This window comes from Schistocerca americana, chromosome 1 (assembly GCF_021461395.2).
Source record: "Schistocerca americana isolate TAMUIC-IGC-003095 chromosome 1, iqSchAmer2.1, whole genome shotgun sequence".
In the NCBI taxonomy this organism is placed as follows: Eukaryota; Metazoa; Arthropoda; class Insecta; order Orthoptera; family Acrididae; genus Schistocerca; species Schistocerca americana.
Genome location: NC_060119.1, coordinates 690,948,716 through 690,962,335, shown reverse-complemented (window position 1 = coordinate 690,962,335; position 13,620 = coordinate 690,948,716). Strand labels below are relative to the sequence as shown.

Genomic DNA, 13,620 nt, shown 5'->3' with positions numbered 1-13,620 from the left:
TAATTTGCCTTGTTTTATGATAATTTACTTATATTTTTGAGAGTGACAGCATATTGATTACTATTAGTAGATGTGATGAAGAATATCAAAGAGACTGATTACAAGTGGAAGGTTGTGTGTTGTGTAAAATGTCTTTGACGCTGGAGTCGTCTTTGACTGTAGTCAGTCAGCAGTGAACTCTTGGTGTGTGATGACGGTAGAACAATGTGCAGGTCGCCGCCATAAATAATTTGCTAGCGAACAGGAAAAATTAATTGTGTTACTACCTTTTTATATAAACTTCAAGAAGAAACCACATTCGAAGAAATGGTATTTGAAGCACCAAAAATGAGGCAAACGCATTGGACCAGGTCATTTCTGCAGCCGACGAAACTGCATTGTGGAATCATACTTCCACTAGACGACTGAAGCCAAGACAAATATCATCTTGTGAACATTTCACAGAAAAGGTACTGTCACGAAATATGCCAAATTTTAGTAAATAAAAATAGTGAGCATAATTCAACAGGTTGATGTCAGCTGTAATGGGAATTAACGAAGTTCGGCAGAAGGGACAGGACTTCTGGTCAGCTGAATACAGGATTATAAATACAAAATCAAATAGGGGTAATGCAGGAGTAGGTTTAATAATGAATAAGAAAACAGGAATGTGGGTGAGCTACTATGAACAGCATAGTGAACGCATTACCATAGATAGACACAGCCAGCAGATGACATTCTGTGAGGACTACTGATAGCCTTGGGAGAGCCAGCTATGACAAACTCTTTCATCTGGTGTGGAAGATGTATGGGACTGGCCAAATACCCTCAAACTTCAAGGCGACCGTAATAATTACAATTCCAAAATACTAATATGAATCCTTTACAGAAAAATGAAAAATTGGTAGAAGTTGAACTCATGGAAGATTAGTTTTGATTCTGGAGAAATGTAGGAACATGTGAGGCAGTACGATCATGCAACGCAATATTGACACTACTGCTTATCTTAGAAGATAAGTTAAAGAAAAGCAAACCTATGTTTATAGCATTTGTTGACTAAGAGAAAGCTTTTGACAATGTTGACAGGAATAATGACTTTGAAATTCCGATAGTAGCAGGGGTAAAAATAGAGGAAGCAAAAGGCTCTTTGCAACTTGTGCAGTTGTAGAAGTCGAAAAGAAGCACTGGTTGAGTAGGGAGTGAGACAGGATTGTAGCCTATCACCAATATTATTCAGTACATACACTGACCAAGTTGTAAAGGAAACAAAAGAAAAATTTGCAGTACAGATTAAAGTTCAGGGAGAAGAAATAAAAACTTTGATACTTGTCAAAGACATTGTAATTCTGTCAGACACAGCTTCTAATCAAATCAAGTGATGCTGAGGGAATTAGATTACGATAATGGCCATAGTGAGGATATAAATCGTAGATTGGCAATGGCAAGGAAAAGCATATCTGAAGAAGAACAATGGGTTTTATTGTTTGATTTCTGAAGAAGAGAAACTTATTAACAGTGACTAGAGATTTACATATTGGGAAGTCTCTTCTGAAAGTATTTGTATGGAATGTAGCCATGTATGGAAGTGAAACATGGTGATAAACAGTATAGGTGAGAAGAGAATAGATGCTTCTGAAATACAGTGGTACAGAAAAATGCTGAAGATCAGATTGGTAGATAATGGGGAGACAAGAAAATTATGGCACAATTTGAGTAAAAGAAAAGATTGTTTGATAGGACACATTCCAAAACATCGAGGTATCCCAAGTTCAATATTGGAGGGCAGTTTGTGTGTGTATGTGGGAGGGAGGGGGGGGGGGGGGGAGGGGAATTTTAGAATGTAGAGGGAGATCAAAGAGACGAACATAGTAAGCAGATTCAGAAGGATGTAAATTGCAGCATTTATTCAGATATTAAGAGATTTTCACAGGGTAGAGCAGCATGGAAAGCTGCATCAAACCTGTCTTCGGACTGATGGCTGCCACAACAATAATTTATGGGCAAAGCAATGCGGATATGAAAAGCGGATTAGCACTAGAAAAGACAACATTTCTCACCAAAAGAAGTCCAGTAGTGTCAAACATGAGTCTCAGTTTGTGAAATTTCTTACAATTATGTCTGCAGCACAGCATTCTATTGTTGTTAACCATAGACTGCAAGAAAATTGGAAAAGTGAATCATAGACCCTAAGAAATTTGGAAAAGAAAAATCCTGAAGTGTTTCACATGTGGTGCTATGGAAAGATGCTGAGTCTCAACTGAAATTATAAGAAATTAGATGGCTCTTGGCACTAGGAATGAAACACACAGGAAACACTGACCAGAGGGCAAACAGGGTGATAGGAAGTGTGCTAAGACATCAGGGAATAACTAGGGTGCTAGAGATAACAGTAGAGGAAAAACTGACGGGAGAAATAGAAACTGGGAAATAAATAAATAATTTAAGACATCACTTGTTATGTATATTGGAATTTTCATAGAACTTAACTTTGCACTCACAAATCTGACATGTTCTTATAATAATTAGTCAAGCCACAAGCAACTTAGTTCCTCTAATTTATCAATGAAGAAAAATATACTTACAAAATCCCGTGGAGAATATCCAAAATTTCTCTTTCGCAAGAACTCAAGTCTCTTGATTCTGGGGCTAAGCTCGTCAGTTCCAGAACTAAAAGAAAATAAATTTTGGTATGTAAAACCTCTCTCTCATATAAGAGAGGACAGACAAGTGGGGGTATGCAAAAAGGTAAAAGCATTTTTAAAACTGTCCAGTACAAATATGAATAATTATGGATGAAACCACATTGAGTCACATTTTAGAGAGGAAATCATTTCACCATTCAGTTGAATGACAGGCACCAACAAGGTCACAGAACTGATAATTCATTCAATACATCACAAACAAACACTGCATTGTAACGAATGGTTAAGCTATACGGATCAACAGCCATTCTTCATTGGACACTGGCATAGTATGGAGAACATGGAAGCCACTGCACAGAGTATGAACCATTAATTTATGAGTTTTACACATTATTGGAATGTTGGAACGCAGAAATAAATAAATGCAACAGATGAAGGCCAATCTGGAAGTTTATTAATGTCAAGCAAGTTAAAACAAACAGAAAATGTATCCTTTAAATAAAGATGACCAGTAATCAAACAATGGAAAATCCAGGATGGAATGAAACAATACCAGAGAAGTAAAGTTGCTACTCACCATACAGCGGAGATGCTGACTTGCGATAGGCACAATAAGAAGATTCACACACTCATAGCTTTCGGCCATTAAGGCCTTTGTCAGCAATAGACACACGTACACACGTACACACATGCGCACACACACACACACACACACACACACACACACACGCAAACACAACTTGCACACATGTCTGCAGTCTCAAAGAGCTGTGTAGTTTCAGCTCTCTGAGACTGTAGATGTGTGTGCATGTTATATATGTGTGTGTGTGTGTGTGTGTGTGTGTGTGTGTGTGTGTGTGTGTGTGTCTACTGCTGACAAAGGCCTTAAAGACTCTCTTTCAAAATGACAATTTTACACTTACTAAGAAGTAAAAGTAGTTTAAAATAAAAGTTAAAGTTTTTGTATGTTTGGAAAACAAAATAAATTGACTTCCTTCATGGAAGTGGCTATGCAACAATGCCTCTGAAGAGACACTACTAGTGCAGCTTGCAGCATATTAAATAACTGTTACTACTGAACTCTGCTTATTAGTTCGAACAAAGTTGATATATTAAACTTGTACAGGGTCAAAAATATCATCAGATAGTGTGACATTTTTACTTTTGTCATCACAACTATTTTTAAGAAGTTGGAAATGAAACAAAATAAAAATAAGGTATCCATTAGAAGGAGAGGATTCATTAGTTCAGAAATGAGCAGGAGGAGGAGGAGGAGGAAGGGACTGACACACAATTTCCACACAACACACACTCTTTATTTTACACTGTAAGTATCACTGTGAATGATGCCTTGCACTACACAACCCCGCCTTCCACTACACAACCCCTTTCTCATTTTATGAGATTTTCTTGCAGCAGAGCAAGAGCGGAGCTTTGGTTGATTCTTTGTTTATGTGACTATTTCTCTTTTCTTACTAGTGAGAAACTACAAACTTTGAACATTTATATCTGTTGGATTATTAATAATACTGGCATTACTTGGTGATATGATCATTTGTGAATTAGCTACTTATAGCTTACAAGTTATGAAAGTCACAACTTTGTCCACATACTTCAGCTGTTGAACCGTATCTCCCGCAGCATCTGATTATCACTTGCAATGGCACCCCACCACTACCACTGTCCCCTCCCATGTTATACCACCTGCTCGGGTAGGGAACAGGTAACACTGGGCACATTCTGCCACTATGTTGGTACTTTTGTAGCAAACAATTTTTGTTTTTGTGTTTCTGCCAAAATAAACATTAAAATCCATGACTTAACCTAAATTACATACCATGAAGGTTTCATACCACACAATTCTGTAAATGAATTATTCAAACAATATTTAGATTTGAGCAACAACAGACTTCCCTAGCCCAGAATTCTTAAAACAGATTAAATGCACTTGGGAACAAGGTTTGAAATCTGATGATGTTCCTAACATTGAATTAACTTGCTTATTTGGTAATTGCAGATTTGTCACAACAATGAAACATTCCAGAGATCAATGCAAAACATACCACAATAAAATATCTGAAAGCAGCAGTCTTCAAACATAGTTGTCAGCATTTCCACACAAGCCATGAGACAACGAATAGCAATGTTGTCTCTCAAATGCAGTATTTTTTCCATTTTGATAACTGAGACTGAAGGAAATCTCATATTTATCACAACATAGAAATCACACCTATATTTCATCGAAAGTGTTTCATGACCACTTCTACATTACTCAGATTACAAAAAACTTAATTTCTTCTCTATCCTAGGTACAAACCACAGAGTACTTTGTTATATCCACTGATGTACACAGCAAAGTACTGACATTCTATCCAAGCCTTCAGTATCATCAATATTGCATAATTTATCCTCACTGTTCCTCCCTGTGAGTTTTTCCAGCGTTTCTTTCTCAGTGGAACACAAGAATGCACCATTTTAATGCATATATAAAATTTGCCCTGATTATATTAAAGGGAAAAAATCACTTGAAAAAACTTTTAAAATTACAAGGAGCTGGTCATCACATACCTTAAGAATACAAGATTCCTAGAACTGCCAATATAAGCACTTAAAGTGCATAATACTAACCTAGTTTTTGCAATTCCTAAGTTATTTCTTCGGAGAAAACTGAGGGGTTGGATGAGAAAGACTGGAAAGGGGTAAGTGCAAATTTAGACCCTAATTTAAAGGTACCCACATGCTTTGAGGGCAAGGAATGACAAATATTGAATGCTAAGATTAAGATTTTCTACTTTTAGTGTTTTTATTGGTTAGGAATTTCGTCTCCTGAAGAAAGGTATTCAGTAGACATTCTGCTGTCTCCTTGAAATTTTTAAATATTTACTCTGATTACACGGAAGAGAAAAGCAATGAGAGTAGCACTCTGTCTACACAGACAAGCACTTGGACACAAAGCAAAGTTAAAAACAGCAACATAAGACCACATCACACAAACATTCAAATAGAATTCAATTCAGTGGCCCAAAATCTGAAAAGTTCCTTGAAGTTTTGGACAGGAGATTGGCTGTGCCTGTGAACACATTCACAGCATCTTAACAACAACACATCTTAATGTATCCACAGCATTCAATAAGCCAGCCGTTGTGGCTGAGCAGTTCTAGGCGCTTCAGTCCGGAACTGTGCTGCTGCTACATTTGCAGGTTTGAATCCTGCCTCGGGCATGGATGTGTGTGATGTCCTTAGGTTAGTTAGGTTTAAGTAGTTCTAAGTCTAGAGGACTGATGGCCTCAGATGTTAAGTTCCATAGTGCTTAGAACCAACCATTCAGTACCTGGCAAGTGGGCAGAAGTAAATATGTTTACAGCACTTGAGAAAAAGGCAGGACAAACTTACAGACTACTGGGGAACAGTGCAGCATAATATGTTTAACTGTCGAACAAATGTGCTGGGGTATATTGTTTTGTTTCGTTTTGTTTCAGGGCCAAAAATAGCTAAGGTCATATGTGCCCATGTCAGCGTTGGGGCTACAGTACCCCACATTTACTTTTTGCTAGTGGCAACACTGCTCTATGTAAGAGATTACTGATGTGCTAAATATTCCTCTATTGTTGTCTCGGCCACCGATTGTTGCTGTTAGTTTTACTGTGTCAGTCTCTGCGTGCATATGTTTATGAGACACTGTTGGCACAATGCTACCGCTGTGTAAAGTACCCCCTGTATCTGGTCCCGCAAGTAAACACATATTAACCATGTACATGCAAACGTGTGTAGTTATTTATACCAGATCAGAAGTCTGAAAAAATCAGTTAGTTTTTACTTATCCATGCTGGAAAAAATAGTCAAAATTCGGCAGGAGTTGTTGGATAAGTCTGATGGGTTAGATCATGCAGAAATAAAAATACAGTGAAAGCATTTCCTAATACCAGTAGCAATGCGGATGACCTCAGTAATGAAATTTCCGCTTTTCATAAAACGACAAACAACAGCACGATAGATGATACTATCACTTGTACAAATTTGTATGTAAAGAAAATAGTGAATCATCACAGTATCCTCAATACAGAGACGCAAAGAAAACATCACAAACTGAAAGAGTTGCTTTACTGAGATATTTACATCTACGGGAATAAAGAGAGGACATCACACTTACACACTCAAGCTATGGAACTCGGATGAAACAGGAATGAAATTTCTAAGAGCACGTATAAGTTATAAGAGATTTTTGTTTTTACTCCAATTTATGTGATTTGATGACAACAGCACATGAGCTAAAAGAAGAAGAGTAGAGAAACTAGCTGCCATTCATCATTTCTTGCAGCCAGACAAACTAGCTGGCATCCATCCTGTCTTGCAGCCGTTTATTCACAACTGCAGAAATTCATACAACCTGGGGACCTATGTCACTACAGATGGAAAATTGGAGGCTCTCTGAGGGCTCTGCAGTTTCATACAATATATTCCCAATAAGCCAGCAGAACATTCAAGATCCTTGCTGGGTCAACTCAAAAACATTTTTTACAAATGACTTGGATATATTGAGTACAACAAGAAGATGGCCTATACCGGGCCTCAAACAAGCCAAGCGACATAGAGGTGTGCCTGATTCCTGACACTGAAAGTAGCAAAAGAAACATCACTTTTGATAATTGATACACCAGTTACCCTTTGGTGACATCTCTCCTACAGAAGCAGCTCACTTGTATCAGCACCCTGAAGAATGAAAGAGAAAGCGAAATACCAGTTGAATTTCAGGTAAGCAACAATCAAAAAGCTGGGTCTTCAAGTTCTGGATAAAACAAACAAGCCTGAAATAATAATGGACTACAACATGACAAAAGGAGGTAATGAGTACAACATCTTGCACACAATGAGGTGATGGTTAATGCACATATTTTGCTCTTTCATGAATGTAGCAGAAATCAATGCACAGACTTTGTACTCCTCAAATCCAAAAAAACTCGCATTATGCAAAAAGAATTTTTTTAAAGAATTTAGCAATGGCATTGATGAAGCCCCCTCTAACTGAAAGATCCAAAATAATGTGTCTGACTGGTGACATTTCCACATTCTAGATTAAATACTGAGAACTCTAAGAAAAGAAAGACGCAGGTCTGTCTGCTTCTCAAGGATCAGCAACCAAGAAACGTGGGAGGTGTGTAGCGTGTGGTCGATCAAAAGACGTACTTACAATCATTATACGTAATATGTGCAAAAAGTTTGCTTGCAAGATACATGTAACAACTGCTTATACTTGCAAAACTGCAACAATTAAGTCCTCTATTCAACTGCGACTTATGTTCATGAGGCCTAAAATATGGAGACATGTAATAAATGAAAAATAAAGTAAGTCAACCTCAGGTGAAATACCTTGTATTAACTTTTCATTAAATAATTAAATTTTACCTTAAAAAGTTCAAGTAATCAACCAGGGTCAATAGCAGTAGTCATAAAACAAACACCATTTTCTTAAAGTATGACGTTGTGTTATGTAAACTATGTTCTGGGGTATTTTATACCTCGTACGCCTGCTCGACTAATGAAAATGTGACATGCTTACTCGGTGGTTAAGATGCTCATACAGGTCACAGGTTCACCTACAGTCTGAATGACCCAACCCTATTTCCCAACTATTTTGACTTTTTGTCCTGAAGATGGAATCTATTCAAAAAGCTGGGGATGTTGATCTCTATTTACAGTATTTTTATCAGCAATATTTGGATTTGAAACTCCTGGAGGTAAGTTATTTTAATAAAAAGGATTTATAGTTATTATTTAATTTATGATGTGAAAAAGAATTCCCTATTTCAAGTAAGACAGACCAAAGCCAAATCTCAAACATTATGACTTACCCTTTTGGAATCCTCTAATTGGCCCTCCCCTAGTACCAATTAGAGGATTGCTATTAAAGATTCAAGTGTACAGTACTTGGTGAATATCTCCATTTAAAATTTTATTCATGCTGGATGCAGACAAACATTATGATTTATTATGCAATGAAAATAAAGAGAACTTTTTCCTAATGTTTATGACAAAATCACATGGGCACTTCACATTGGCATAACTTGTTTTAAACAGCGAGTGGTCACTTTTACACTAAAGGCAAATGCTTCGAGTGATAACAAGCCATTGCAATGGAAACATTACATTACTGCTTGAAGCACATGCCTTTAATCTGAAGACGATTACAGCTAGTGAAACTCTCATATGATTCTGTTACAAAAAATATAAAAAAATAAAATGACACAATCACTTATCTTCATGGATAGTATGTCTTTATCCAATAAACTGAAAAGCATCAATGTGTAGGTTTCATTCACTAAATGTATTACCTATTTCAAGGTTGTGGGAAGCTTCTAGTCTTTGTTGATGGCACTGTCAAGTTTTGGTCAACTGAAGTCCAGGAAGAATCATTTAGCTCAATAACTTTGTCATTCTATTAGTTTCTAAGCAGTAATGATTTCATATGAAGAAATGGAAAGAAAGAAAGAAAAAGGGGAAAAAACTGAGTTTCAGCACTGAATGAACACTATATGCACTGTATAGGATACCTACACTTACCCAGACTGACAACAGCCATTTACAGCTCAAGTGACACCCCAAAACTCTCTAAGATAACTAAAAACTGAACTAAACACACTAAAAAGCCTGAGGATATTTTAATCAAATCTATATTTAGAGCAAGAGATGGTCAAATAAGACTTTCTTTTTCAGATGGGAACAAATAGTTTCAATACTGTAAGATTTATGAATAACCAGAGGATGCACACTTACAGTATGGAATATACAAATGGGAACCAATCATCATTATGACACCACCTATCATTCACAAGGGCTGTCACAGATAAATGACAATGCTCACTGGCCAGTTCACACAGTAACACAGCTGTGACATCTCGTTCACTGCTTGATTATTATTTTATTATTCCATTTTTTTTAAGCCAATGGCCTTGCCGTAGTGGTATCACAGGTCCCTGTCAGATCACAGAAGATGAGTATTATTGGCTAACACTTGGGCCGATGACCTGCCAGTCTACTGAGCACTGTTCTGTTGGCAAGTGGGGCACACTCAGCCCCTGTGAGGCAAATTGAGGAGCTACTTAATTGAGAAGTAGCTGCTCCAGTCACAATAACTGACAACAGCCGGGAGAGTCCCCCCCCCCCCCTTCCACCCCAAATCTGTATCCAGTGGCGCCAATAGGGTGAGGATGGTATGGTGGTTGGTCAGTACTATTGGGCATTCTGAGACCTTTTCGGATGGAATTTAGTATATGTTTTGAGATCTCTGACATTTGTGCCTGCTATACTTAATTCGTAAAGTCAACTACTTCTAGCTGTTTCTCACTGTAACTTTGTTTTTAAATTTCCTCAATGTGTCTTCCCACTGCTGCGGATAAAATATGTACATTTAAATGAAAATGAATGAAGCACATTCTGCAGTGATATCAAATTCACAGATATAAATAAAAACTTGAAAGCTCCAGAGAGATTTTTTGATGTTAGTAAATGTATGTTAATACTTACACTAACTTAACAGACGAAATCTGTAGTGGTTCTGCAGTCTGCTCCGACAATTTTCTCTCCTTAGGTGCCCTCCTTTTTGGCTAAAATAGTTTAGAAAATGATGACACATATCATCATAATTATTCCAAATACTAAAAATAACTATAAATCACTTCCTCTCCAAAGTGGAGCTAAATACTAATAACTAAAAAAGTGAGATCCTGTACTTACAAGGTGGCAAGATATCTACACATGAGGTTACAAAAACATAGCTGTGAAACAGGATAGATTGCTACTCACTACAAAGAGGAGATGTTGAGCAGCAGACAAGTACACTGAAAGAAGACTGTTGGATATTAGAATCTCTGTTACAGGCTCCTTCTTCAGATATTGAAAAACACACACATACACACTTTCCTACATGGACAACTATCTCACACATGGCTACTGTACACTCAGGGGGCTAATGTCCAACTAGTGAGCAGTGGTATCAGCTGGGGTGTGAATGTGTATGTGTTCTCCTTTCTTTTCTGTAGAATGTAATAACTGAAAGCTTTGAAAGTGTATAACTGTCTTTTCATTGTGTCTGTCTGCAAATGAACTTTGTCATCTTTATAGTTAAGTAGCAATCTACCATTTTCGTAGTTGTTAATATTCCAACTGCTTACCAACTGCTCACTGAAATATGCGACTCAGACTCATGCCATCTGATCATAGTTACATACATGCACAGCCTCTGGATTACACATATATCCACAGATACAACATACTATTTTCTGAGAGTTACAAATACTCTCTTTAAATTCTGAAGGTGGTAGAGGTAAAATACAGGGAGGGAAAGGCTATTTAAAATTTGTACAGAAACTAGATGGTAGTTATAAGAGTCAAGGGACATGAAAGGGAAGCAGTGGTTGGGAAGGGAGTGAGACAGGGTTGTAGCCTCTCCCCAATGTTATTCAATCTGTATATTGAGCAAGCCGTAAAGGAAACAAAAGAAAAATTCGGAGTAGGTACTAAAATCCATGGAGAAGAAATAAAAACTTTGAGGTATGACGATGACATTGTCATTCTGTCAGAGACAGCAAAGGACTTGGAATAGCAGTTGAATGGAATGGACAGTGTCTTGAAAGGAGGATATAAGATGAACAACAACAAAAGCAAAATGAGGATAATGGAATCTAGTCAAATTAAGTCAGGTGATGCTGAGGGAATTAGATTAGGAAATGAGACACTTAAAGTACTAAAGGAGTTTTGCTATTTGGGGAGCAAAATAACTGATGATGGTCGAAGTAGAGAGGATATAAAATGTAGACTGGCAATGGCAAGGAAAGCGTTTCTGAAGAAGAGAAATTTGTTAACATCAAGTATAGATTTAAGTGTCAGGAAATCATTTCTGAAAGAATTTTATGGAGTGTAGCCATGTATGGAAGTGAAACATGGACGGTAAATAGTTTGGACAAGAAGAGACTAGAAGGTTTCGAAATGTGGTGCTACAGAAGAATGCTGAATATTAGATGGGTAGATCACATAACTAATGAGGAGGTATTGAATAGAATTAGGGAGAAGAGGATTTTGTGGCACAACTTGACTAGAAGAAGGTAGGTTGGTAGGACATGTTTTGAGGCATCAAGGGGTCACCAATTTAGTATTGGAGGGCAGTGTGGAGGGTAAAAATCGTAGAGGGTGACCAAGAGATGAATACACTAAGCAGATTCAAAAGGATGTAGGTTGCAGTAGGTACTGGGAGATGAAAAAGCTTGCACAGGATAGAGTAGCATGGAGAGCTGCATCAAATCCGTCTCTGGACAGAAGACCACAAAAAACAACAACAAAAAATACTTCTATCAATCATTCTTATATCTGTGCAGAAAAATGTTCCATGACATCAAGGAAACATCATTAGTCAATTCTGATGTACACAGAACTAACTACTACCTTCACAGACACATAGTACTGAATTATTTAACAGGCCACTGATTTGTAGTTCTAAGTAAATAACAGTCTTTGTTTCAGTTATCCAAGTAGCTACAGCCACAAGGAAAAAAATTCATCTATTAACCTATTTCATTGTTCTAAGGAGTTCTCAAATGTTATCAGTCTTGATAATGGGGATACAGAAAATGTGATGATGATGATTTTGGTTCGTGGGGTGCTCAATCATCCAAACAAATTCTCAATCTTTACACAGTCAAGTCTTGCCATTTTCCCCGAATGATGATGCAATGATGAGGACAACACAAACACCCAGTCCCCGAGTGGAGAAAATCCCCGACCTATCCTGGAATTGAATCTGGGATCTGGTGAGGGCATATAGAAAAGGTAAGGGGGGGGGGGGTGGAATGGAGAGGGAGAGGGAGAGGGGGGGGAGAGAGAGAGAGAGAGAGAGAGAGAGAGAGAGAGAGAGAGGGGGGGGGCACACACACACACACACACACACACACACACACACACACACACACCTGCATTGTCCTTCCCCTTCTTTGATTCATCCTCCATCACAAAGCACAGCATCTCGATGCTGCATCTAGTAGCCCAGGATTCCGTCTGTGCCGTAGCCCTGCACACTACCACATACAGCTCTGCAGCATCCTCCCGCACCCGTACTCTTGCTACTATTATCTCTCTCCCTTTCTGCCCAATACCTCTCCTGTACCCACTACCCACCTTAGTCGAGAGTGCTACTCCTGCAGTCAGGCCTTAGTATGGCCATGTGTGTAACCTATATATCTGTGTGTGTGTGTGTGTGTGTGTGTGTGTGTGTGTGGGAATTGGGGGGGGGGGGGGGGGGGGGAGAGTTCTACATCTGGAGGAGGATGCTACAGTAGTTTATAATACTTAAAACTCTTCTTTAAATGTGCCTGTCTGACACTCAATGCCTCATCTATGTGGCAAGCTGCAATCTATCTTATTTCACATTATCATTATTCCAGCCCAGATTTTCAACTGTATGCAAAGTTGGACAGAAGTGATTTCTATCCTTTACTGATTGTAATTTCATGTCAGAAACACCACAAAAGTATTGATGGAAAGCTACATTCATCCTGTAAAAGTGTTTCATTATCAGATATTACAAATTTTACCTCCTTTTCAATTGCAGCTGTGGGTTTCTCTTTCTTCTTTCTGAAAAGAACAATTAGAAAACATGTTAGACATATTTCTGGAAACATGAGATATGAACACAATAACGTAATATACAAACCTGTTCTTTTTAGAATCTTTTACAACATTATCATTCTTCCTCATTTCCTTTGGATAGCAACTTTTAAGTTCTGCATCTTCTCCAAAAATTTCTATCCTTATTATTACAGATGGGACATTTTCAGAAGTCACACAGTCTGCAGTTGGACACTGCATGCCCAGCATACCCTATGGTGAGAAATAATCTATAATTTACAAAAAATCATCTTTATCTTTTGTTATCTAATTATTAATATGGTAACAACTGTCAATAACATTATAAGCATTACAAGGAGAAATGACACACAACACACATGTTCCT

At 37.8% G+C, this 13,620-nt stretch overlaps 1 protein-coding gene across 5 annotated transcripts in view; it reads right to left on the bottom strand.

The window, feature by feature from the left end:
- LOC124609238 overlaps positions 1-13,620 on the bottom strand; it is a 330,778-nt gene that overhangs the window by 204,741 nt on the left and 112,417 nt on the right. For all 5 annotated transcript variants that reach the window (XM_047140056.1, XM_047140059.1, XM_047140060.1 and 2 more), the window contains exons 13-16: positions 13,321-13,487; positions 13,202-13,241; positions 10,143-10,222; positions 2,562-2,646 (exon numbers count right to left, since the gene is read on the bottom strand). In XM_047140056.1, the coding sequence (XP_046996012.1) occupies positions 2,562-2,646; positions 10,143-10,222; positions 13,202-13,241; positions 13,321-13,487 (372 nt within the window). The remainder of the gene's footprint in view (positions 1-2,561; positions 2,647-10,142; positions 10,223-13,201; positions 13,242-13,320; positions 13,488-13,620) is intronic.